An 11,277-nucleotide genomic window follows, 5' to 3' on the forward strand; every position below is an offset into this window, starting at 1 on the left:
GAGAGGGAGTCACAGACTCCGAAAGAGGCTCCAGGCTCCGAGCCGGCAGTCAGCACAGAGCCCGACGCGGGGCTCAAACCCACGAACCGCGAGATCATGACCTAAGCGAAAGTCGGACGCTTAACCGACTAAGCCACCCAGGCGCCCCTGTGTTTAACTTTCTGAGGAACCACCAAATATTTTTCATATTTGGTATATAGAGGCTGCACTACTCTACTTTCCAAATTTCCCCACATCCTCATCAACTCTTTTTATTTTCTATTTTTAAGTTATGGGAAGCCTAGTTGGTGTGAAGTGGTATCTCAATGAGATTTTGATTTGCATTTCCTTAATGACTAATGATACTGAGTACCTTTCCATGTGTTTTTTTTTAAGCTTTTAAAAATATTTATTTTTGAGACAGATAGACACAGTGTGAGCGGAGAAGTGGCAAAGAGAGGGAGACACAGAATCTGAAGCAGTCACCAGGCTCTGAGTTGTCAGCACAGAGCCCAATGCAGGGCTTGAGATCATGACCTGAGCTGAAGTCAGACACTTAACCGACTGGGCCACCCAGATGCTCTTCATGTGCTTTTTAAAGGTTATCTGCGTATCTTCTTTGGAGAAATGTCTACTCAAGCCCTTTTTACATTGTGTTGTCTTTTTGTTGTTGAGCTGTAGAACAAAGGCTATTTGATAACCTAGTCTAATGCTTCTTGGTAAAGACAAATATGAAGAAATATCCAAAGGCAGCATTCTTAAATTACACTTAAATGTGGATTTTAAAATTATTTTTTCAATTGATCTTTGCATTATGGAAAATTTTAAACATACACAAAAGTAGAAACAACATGAACCCATAGTATAGCTGTTGCCAGTTCTTGCCCACTTTTCTAGTTTGTTTTGGCTGGAGTGTTTTGACGTAAATCCCACACATAGCATTTTACCCTTGAATAATCCACTATATATTTTTAACATATAAGGACTTCAAATTTTCTTCTTATAACTGGCCTCTTTGAATAAGTATCCAAATAAGGTCGATACGTTGCTTTTGGTTAATATGCCTTTGTGATTTAAAAATAAATCTATACTAGCTCCTCACCAACCTCCACCCTTCCATTTAAGAAAAAATTCGATTAGTTTTTGAAGAAACGATCATTTTTCTAAACAATTTCCCATTTAGCTAATTTTGTAGTGTTTCTAAATATAATCATTTATCCTCATGATTTCATGTAAACTACAGGCTTGATTAGATTCAGAATGAGTTTTTGTTTTTTGAGGTTTTATTTCTTTTGTTTCTTTTTCTGCCAAGCATACTTGTTATTCCATATGTTACAGTATGGAATACTGTAACATAAGGAGATACTTAAGTATCTCCTTAAGTATCTTAAGGAGATACTTAAGGCCCAGTTGTCTCACTTTTAGTAACATTAAGATTGATCAGTGGGTTCAAGCTCATACATCTATTGTAAATTTTCCCAACAATCTTTTATGTCATGGTTTAACAGCTACTAATAATTCTTGCCTAGACCCATTAATTCACATGAGGTTGTAAACGTGTGATTTTTCTCATTTTGATGATTGTTTTCTAAATTTATTAGCTGGAACTCTGCTAAAAGAGGAACCTAAACTCAACAACCTGAGAAACTGTCCTTAAAAACACTTTGTGAAGGATAGGCAAAAAAAACATGCTTGACTTTTATTCTACTCCTTTTCCAATTTCCAGAATAATATGTTGGCATTATTTAGCAAGTGCCAAAGATAACCAATTAATTTTTCCTGTCCCATCTTTACAAAATCATGGATTTTTATATATTTTATGTTTCAATCTACTGTAGTGATTATTCATTTTGATGTTCCAACTGTGCCATTCATGCCCAATGGGAGCTCCTTCCAAAATACTTCTATGACCTTTTGACAAGATGCCAATAATCTTTGATAGCTTTTTTGCTTTGCAGCCCAAGAATTCCCACACTCAACTTGTACTTTCTTATCCTAGAACAGGAAGTGGCATTTATCCAAAGAGCCCTGCTTCTTTTTAGTGGCATTGTACTTATTAAGGGTCATAATCTGGTTGCTATGGTTATTCATTGCTTCTAAGCCTTTTCAGAGGATAGATGTTTGCTGTTACAGATAGTGCTTTATAACTATGCATTCTGTATTTTTTGCTGTTTCTTTGGGATAGACGTGTAGAAATGGAACTGCTAGGCCAAAGGGTAAGCACATAGCTGATTTTGCTAGGTATTGTCAAATACCTCTTTAAAATGTGTACCACTTAGTATTCCTACCATTACTGAATTAAAGTATATACCTGTTTGCCCACAGCCCTGACAATAAAATATACTGTCAAACTTTTGAATTCTGCCAATCTGATACATGAGAAATGGTCAACATAATTTTAGTGTATATTTTTCTTGATATAAGAAATAGTATATATGTTTGAGGGCCATTCACATTCCTTTTTCTCATGTATTCTCTGTTCATATCTTTTCCAATTTCAGTTGGGTGGTTGGTATCTTCTGAGTTTTCAGGAGTACCTTATATATTAGTTATATTAGTCTTTTATATGTGATACAATACATTTTTCTAAGTTTATCATTGTTTTACTTTGCTAATGTTTTCTGTGGTGTAATTAAAAAAATATATAGTCAAAAATCAGTCTTTTCTGTTACTGCTTCTGGATTTGGAGTAAAGAAATGTGTTTCTTATACGAAGTTATACAGGAATTCACTCATATTTTTTTATTAGTTGTACGATGCATTTGTTAAAAATAAGGTATTTATGACCTATTTGGAATTTAAGTAGATAACGTATATAAAAAATATATCCAATTTTATCTTTTTCCACATGTCCATTCAGTTGCCCCAATGCCACTTATTTATAAAGCTTCCTTCATGGGGCACCCAGGTGGCTCAGTCCGTTAAGTGTCCAACTCTGGATCTCACAGTTCCTGAGATCGAGCCTCTCATTGGGCTTAGGGAGAAGCATGGAGCCTGCCTGTGATTCTCTCTCTTCATTCTCTGTCCCTCCCTGACTTGAGTGCTCTTTTTCTGTCTCTCTCAAAATAAACATAAAAAAATGATTGTAAGTATGTATATGTGGATGTATGTTTATGTATACATATACAACTTTCATTTACACGTATGTGTAACAACTTTATTTTTCCTTTACTTACAACCTATATAATCTTTGGCCTAACTCAGTTTTTTAATTTGTAAAATTGGATCTGTGTCACTTCTTTTGAAGGCTCTGAAAGATTAAATGTGAAATGCATTCTAAAATACTACAGTACTAATACATACATTATGATTCAAAAACTGATTTATCTTTAATTATGTCAAGATTTGTATGTGTTAGTAAACTTAAGTTGAGGGGATTCTCAACCAACTCTAGAGATTGGAATTCTCCAGCCTTAAGCCAGTAAGAAAGACAAGATAGTGATCTATCCTACCTGGCCCTAGAAACTGGCATCCTCGAGCCCTGACAGCAGCCCATAGGTTGGCAGACAATTGCTGGGGATTCTGGTGCTGTAATATTAGTTCTGTTACAGTTCTTTCTCCAAGTGAACGGGCTGCTCGCATGGCTCTTACACGACCTTCTTCCTCCACCAGTTGACAGTTTACAAGTGTCACCAGTTTCCTTTGCATTGGACGGCTCAGTGCACTCTGGTTCAAACTAGCTACACCTTTAAAAGAAAGGAAACAAAGTAAAGTTTTTTCAATTAAAAAAGACAAGTCAATTTTCATTACCTGTATTTAACTGTGAAGCTATAATTTGTAATGAGTCCTCTGTAAGATACTTTAGCATGACTATTCTGTCTCTGTTTATTACTATTTTGTGGTAACGGGAGTCTAATTTTTAGTTACTTCAAATTTTATTTAGGTATCCTATTCTCTGGGTTGTATGATGTCCCTCAAGAGAGTACTTTGGGCATATTTAGTCTCTTCTCCAACCATTAATTAATGAAAAGTTTAATAATATAAAAACAGAGAGGGAGACAAACTAGAAGAGACTCTAAAATACACAGCATAATTTAAAAGTAATGATTAGTAACAGCTCTAATTTTATCGTATACACGATGTTTAGACCATAACTTAATGGCAAGCTCTTAGATCATCTCTTTTCCTGACTCGGATATGCCCTAGCAATTCTTCCCTCTCTCCCACATCATTACTTCTTCCATTTCTTCTTGACAATTTCCATCAGATTCCATAAAAACAAGCATGCTGAAAATAAACTTTCTTCTTTAAAAAAATTTTTTTTAACATTTATTTTTTTGAGAGAGAGAGAGACACACAGTATGAGCAACGGAGAGGCAGAGAGAGAGGGAGTCACAGAATCAGAAACAGGCTCCAGGCTCTGAGCTGTCAGCACAGAGCCTGATGCGGGGCTCGAACACACGAACCATGAGATTATGACTTGGGCTGAAGTTGGCCGCTCAACCGACTGAGCCACCAGGAGCCTCCCTCTCTGTTTTTTTAAGTAGCCTCCACACCCAGCATGATGCCAACATAGGGCTCAAACTCATGATCTGAGATCATGACCTGGGCAGAGATTAAGAGTCGGACGCATAATCAACCGAGTCACCCAGGTGCCTCATAAATCTTTTTATTCGTCTCTCTTCGGCTACCAGCTCTGCTCCTTTCTTCTCTTTTGTAGCAAATTCCCTAGAGTTGTCTATATTCATAATCTCCAAATTCCTTGCTTCACAATCTTTAAAACCTACTTCAATTAAGTTGTTGCCACTGTTACTTCATCAAAACTGCTCTTCTCATAACAACAATTACCTCCAGTTTGCTAAATCAATGGTCAACTCTGTCTTTACCTTACCTTACATTTCACCAGCCCTCAACAGAGATGACCACTTCTAATTCCTTTAAACATATTCTATACTTGGCTTCCAGAACACTCCATTCTCTTGCCTTTCTTCCTTCCTTTTTTTCCCACTCTTCTTTACTGATTTTATCTTTTCTTCCTGACTTAATGTTAAAAGGCCTCAGGGTCCAGTTTTTGTTTTGCTTCCTACCTGCATTCACTACTTAGAAGATCTTAGCCAATCTTATTAATTGCTTTAAATACTATCCATATGTTAATAACTCCTGAAGGTACAACTTCTATACCTCATTCCTTAACATACATCCATTCAATTGCATCTAAACGAAAATTTGACATCTCAAACATAACTTGAATAAATTTAATTCCTGATCTTCCCATCTAAACCTGATCTACTTACAGTGTTCCTTGTCTAAGTTGATGGCAACCTCTCTTTCCAGGTGCTCAGACCCTAAAATCCAAGAGTCCTCATGATTCTGCTCTTTCTCTCATACCCTATTTCCAATAATTTAGGAAATCTTCTTGACCCAATCTTCAAAATATATTCAGGCAATATATTTCAATATATATATTCAAAATATAGATCTACTTCTCACTACTTCCTCTACTACTAACCTTGTTCCATTAGCTTATTAACCAATACTGTTCTCCTAACCTTGCCTTCTACACTGAATTCTCAGCAGAACACTTACAGAAATCCTTTAAACATTAGTCAGATTGTCACTCCTCTGCTTAAAACCCTAGAGAGACTCCCCAATTTTACTCAGAATAAAAGCTCAAGTCTTTAAAATGGCTTGGAGGTCTGTACATTATCTGGGCTATTTCTTTTCATCTGTCTCATACCCCTCAGTCACACTGCTCCGGGCACACTCTTCTTTTCTTCTTTGAAGATGCTAGGCATGCCTTGAGGACTTTGCTATAGCCTTTGTGTGGAACAGTCTTTTCCCAGAAACCTACATGGCTTAACTACCTCACCTCTTTCATCTCAAGTTTAAAACTACCTTTTTAATGAGGCCTACATTATTCACTTATGTAAAATTGCAATCTGCCCTTGTCCCCTCACTGACATTTCTGATTGTTCTAACTATATTATTTTATTTCCATTACAATTATCAATTATAACATACTGTATTATATAAGCATAATATTATATACTACACTTATTGTTTATTATACTTTCTCCATTTTCTAAAATGTAAGTGCTATGAGGGCAAGCATTTCACTACTGTATGCCAAGTACCAAAATAGTACCTGGCACATAGTACATGCTCATTAGATATCTGTTCAATGAATGCATGAGGTACATAGACTAAGTTTCTCAAGGAAGTACTGTGTCCAAAATATTCAACAGTGCAAAGCAGAGAGCAAGTATAAAATACTTGATTGATTCATTATGATGTGCTGGTCACTGGGTATGAAGTCATGAACAAAACAGAATTACATTTCTGTCATCACACTTAAAATAACTTATTGTATTTACATGTCTATCTCCCCCAATAGACTGACGGTTCTGTGAAGGCAGGGACCCTAACCACCTTAAGTGCAAATAAAATTGAATGAATAACATGAAATTGTCTTAGTAGGACTTATTAAAGTTAATATTCTGCTATAAAACTATTAATGAATATAAATACTGTATAAATCTCAATATGTAGTGTCTGATGAATTCTTAAATTAATAACAATATTGGCTATTTTCAGAAAATAATACAATGCTCTCCATCAAAAAGTTTTCCCAAGAATTCTCCAAACTCATTTTTTCAAACTTAAAATTATTAATAGGGTATCAACATCAAGTCTTTTATTTTTATTTTTTTAATTTTTTAAATAAACAAACTTTTATTTTATTTTTTTTAATGTTTTATTTATTTCTAGGAGACAGAGAGAGAGAGTGTGAGCAGGGCAGGGTCACAGAGAGAGGGAGTCACAGACTGAAACAGGCTCCAGGCTCTGAGCTGGCAGTCAGCACAGAGCCCGACGCGGGACTCGAACCCATGAACCGCGAGATCATGACCCAAGCGAAAGTCGGACGCTTAACCGACTAAGCCACCCAGGCGCCCCAACATCAAGTCTTTTAAAGAAAATGTATTAGCAAGTCCTGCTTACCAGTAAAAACACTTTTTATGAACTTACCTTTACCTCCACTTAGTGGTTTTAAGTAGAGTGCCAAATCCTCAACACATTTCTTTGCAACCTCATAGTGTTTGTTCTCACCTAGATTACTTAACTTTATTGATTGATGATCTGGTACCTAAAAACAAATAAAAATAGAAGAAATAACATTTATCCAGTTAATGGAACTTTTATTTACATATTTGATAACCATCTTAGTGTGTATAAAATTATAATACAGAGACAATACATCAAAATAGTTTAAGTAAAATTAAAGCCAAACACCTATCCAAACTGCTTTCTAAGAACCAAGGTTATCATACTTACTAGTGGGGGCTAAGTGTATTAATAGATGGAAAAAGAAGCAAGTAGTTAATAGTATTATATCAATGTGTATTTCTTAGGGTTGGTAACTGTGGTAGAATTTTGACAGATGTTAACATTAGGGGAAGCTGCAGAAAGTTATATGGGTTCTCTGCTTACTATTTTTTGGAAGTTTTTAAAAAATTTTTAATGTCTTTTTATTTATTTTTGAGAAAAAGATAGAGAGCGTGAGTAGGGGAGGGCCAGAGAGAGAGGGAGATATAGAATCCGAAGATAGGTTCCAGGCTCTGAGCTAGCTGTCAGCACAGAGCCTGACGCGAGGCTTGAACCCACTAACCATGAGATCATGACCTGAGCTGAAGTCGGACACTTAACCGACTGAGCCACCCAGGTGCCCCAATTTTTTGGAAGTTTTTAAAAAAAATTTTTCAAAATAAAAAGTGGGAGAAAAAGCCCTTAGCACCTTTTCAGTATATTATTTACTTATTTTATTTATTGCTTGTGGTCTGTCCCCTTGGTAAACAGAAGCACCACAAGACACAGTATTCTTTTCTTTTCTATGTAATCTCCACCACCAACCTGGGGCTCGAACTCACAACCCCAAGATCAAGTTGCATGTTCTACCAACTGAGTCAGCCAAGCACCCCACAAGACAAAACGTCAAAACTTGGGACATAAACTGCAGCTCTGCCACTTCTACGAGTGACCTTGAATAAATCATTTAACTGCTCCAAGCCATGGTTATCCTATCTGAAAAAATGCAGAAGAAAAATCCCTATTTCATAGTGCCATTGTGGAAATTCAGTTTAATCCAACAATCATTTGTATTTGTGGAGTGCTTAATATCCAAACATACTTTCAGGCACTAGACATATACCAGTGAGCAAAACAAACTTTCTTGCCCTTCTTGTAGTAGCTTACATTCTAGTGAAGAGAGGATGGAACCAATAAATTTAAAAACATTAACAAATAAATAGGTAATATGACAGAAAGTGATAAATAAAAATTACACAGCAAAGAAAAGAAGGATTGGGAGTGACGGAGAGAAGTTGCAATTTTACCAGAGTTGGTCAGGATAGGCTTCCTTAGGAATCATGATATTTGAATAAAGACTTGAGAGAGGTAATAAACATTCTAGGCAAAGATAAGTCACTACAAAAGCCCTCAGGTGGGAACACGTTTGGCATATTTAACAATTGGCTAGGAAGCAGTATGGCTTAAGTAAAAAGACTGAAGACAGTACTAACATGTGGGGCTTTAAAGGTAATAGAAATCACATTGTGTAGGCCTGCATGCTATTAAGGACCAAATGAGAGAACATTTATTAATGACAAAACATAATAACTGACCAACATAGCAGACACTAAATGGTAGCTAGTATTATTACAAAAAGTCTCCAATATTTTACTGGATCTAAGATGCCACTGTTTGCAAAAGGCACCGTTAAGAAAAAAGGCTACCAGTGCTCGCTTCGGCAGCACATACTAAAATTGGAACGATACAGAGAAGATTAGCATGGCCCCTGTGCAAGGATAACACCCAAATTCGTGAAGTGTTCCTTATTTTTTCTTGGTTTCCTTACATGTAAAATGAAGATAATGCTAATATCTACCTCGAAGACTTGTTGTATAGATTAAATAAAGTAATATAACGAAAGTAAAAAAAGAAAAAAGGCCACAAATTATGATATACTATTAATTACACATGCATGTAGATTTCAGAGTGTCTAACTGGAATATGAACATTGAAAAGAAATGCACTTTAGGGCCGCCTGGGTGGCTTAGTCAGTGGCTTAGTCAGTTGAGCATCCAACTTCGGCTCAGGTCATGATATCTTGGTTTGTTAGTCTGAGCCCCATGTTGGGCTCTGTGCTAACAGCTCAGAGCCTGGAGCCTGCTTCAGATTCTGTCTCTCTCTCTCTCTCTCTCTCTGCCCCACCCTCTCTCTCTCAAAAATAAATACACCTTAAAAAATTAAAAAAAAAAATGCTTTAAAAGAAACACTTCAAATACCAAGATACTAAAATAATGGAGTATTTTTTAAATTTAATTTTTATTTTCAAGAGAGTGTAGGAGAGAGAGAGGGCATGAACAAGCTGGGGAGAGGGTCAGAGGGAAGGAGGGAGAGAGGTGCGGGGTGAGGGTGGGGCGGAGAAAGAGCACACATGCAAGCTGGGGAGGGTCAGGGGGAGAGAAAGATTCCTAAGCAAGCTCCACGCTCAGTGCAGAGCCAGACGTGGGCTCAATCCCACAACCCTGGGATCATGACCTGAGCTGAAATCCAGAGTCGGTCATTCAACCGACTGAGCCACCCAGGTTTTCCAAGAATGGAGTATTTTTTTTTTTTTTAATGTTTTTTATTTACTTCTAGGAGAGAGAGCGGGAGCAGGGCAGGGTCAGAGAGAGAGGGAGTCACAGACTGAAACAGGCTCCAGGCTCTGAGCTGGCAGTCAGCACAGAGCCCGACGTGGGGCTCGAACCCACGAACCGCGAGATCATGACCTAAGCGAAAGTCAGACGCTTAACCGACTAAGCCACCCAGGCGCCCCAAGAATCGAGTATTTTTAATTCACTGATTTTTCTAAGAAGTGATTAATCAGAAAAGTCCTTACTTTCTTGTTTTAACATATAGCTCATGACGTACAGAATTTCATCTTCTTCCTCACCTGTAAAATGGGGATAATAACTATCTAAAGAGCTAAGATAAGAATTAGTAATGACAGACATTTAATATTTACTATCATATCTAACATAAAACAGGTCCTCATTTAATGGAAATTAGTACTAATCTAAGGTCTTGGTCTGACTCAGTAAGATAATTATAAACAAGAAATACTGATTTTGTAACACATGAACCGAAGAAATTATGCGGAATTTGTTACAGATACTCTGGAAATTGTTTTTTTCCTCTCTCTCTCTATCCCTAAATAAACCTTATTTTCTCATTTGTAATATTATCTTAAAAGTCAAGTAAAGTTAAAAAGAAAATCCCAAAACCTCCATTTGAGGGTCCTAGTTGGTTGATATCTGAACATTTCTGATTACATTTCTTTTCGTATGACATAATAAATGCATGCTTATATATGATTATTTAAAAATGTTCCTTGGAGGGGCGACTGGGTGGCTCAGTTGGTTGGGCGTCTGACTTCGGATCAGGTCATGATCTCATGGTTTGTGGGTTTGAACCCTGCATCAGACTCTGTGCTGGCAGCTTGGAGTCCAGAGCCTGCTTTGGAGTCTGTGTCTCCCTCTCTCTCTGCTCCTCCCCCACTTGTGCTCTGTACCTCTCTCAAAAATAAATAAACATTAAAAAAATTTTTTTTAATGTTACTTGGGGCACCTGGGTGGCTCAGACTGTTAAGCGTCCAACTCTTGATTTCAGCTCAGGTCATGATCTCACCGTTTTGTGAGTTCAAACCCCATGTTAGGCACTGCACTGACCATGAGGAGCTTGCTTGGGATTCTCCCTCTCTCTCTGTCCCTCCCCTTGCTTGCGTTCTGTCTCTCTCAAATAAACAAACAAAAGAAAAATGTTCCTTATCCACAAAATCACTTATTTTTAAAAAATATTTATTTTTGCAAGAGCGCAAGGAGGGGAGGGGCAGAGGGTCTGAAGCAGGCTCCATGTTGACAGGCTGACAGCAGTGAGCCCAATGTGGGGCTTGAACTCACAAACTGCGAGACATGACCTGAGCTGAAGTCAGATGCTCAACTGACTGAGCCACCCAGGTGCCCCACCACCAAAATTACTTATAAACAAAAATTTTGACCACGCATTGAATACAATGAAATATAGAACTATAGTGGAATTTATGGTTTTACCTACGGATTTATGACATTATCTAAAAAACATCTTTTGCAGAATACAATCATGGTATCAGGCACGCTGAATATTTTTTATATCTCAAGTATCACTAGACACACGTTGTACCCTTATATGAACAAAGTTCTATGATTATTGCACATACCAAATTATTAAAACCCTATCTATTTATTTATTTATTTATTGGGGGGGGGGGGGGCATGGGGAC

At 37.1% G+C, this 11,277-nt stretch overlaps 1 protein-coding gene and 1 non-coding gene across 5 annotated transcripts in view; one reads left to right on the forward strand and one right to left on the reverse strand.

Moving 5' to 3' along the window:
- The window catches only part of RC3H2 (ring finger and CCCH-type domains 2), a 50,010-nt gene that overhangs the window by 31,263 nt on the left and 7,470 nt on the right, over positions 1-11,277 (reverse strand). For all 4 annotated transcript variants that reach the window (XM_077768183.1, XM_077768182.1, XM_077768181.1 and 1 more), the window contains exons 3-4: positions 6,945-7,062; positions 3,431-3,664 (exon numbers count right to left, since the gene is read on the reverse strand). In XM_077768183.1, the coding sequence (XP_077624309.1) occupies positions 3,431-3,664; positions 6,945-7,062 (352 nt within the window). The remainder of the gene's footprint in view (positions 1-3,430; positions 3,665-6,944; positions 7,063-11,277) is intronic.
- On the forward strand, positions 8,712-8,814 carry LOC144235076 (U6 spliceosomal RNA). Its single transcript, XR_013336131.1, has one exon. It is a non-coding gene; the product is annotated as a U6 spliceosomal RNA (small nuclear RNA).

This window comes from Crocuta crocuta, unplaced genomic scaffold, assembly GCF_008692635.1.
Source record: "Crocuta crocuta isolate KB4526 unplaced genomic scaffold, BGI_CrCroc_1.0 scaffold35, whole genome shotgun sequence".
Taxonomy (NCBI): Eukaryota; Metazoa; Chordata; class Mammalia; order Carnivora; family Hyaenidae; genus Crocuta; species Crocuta crocuta.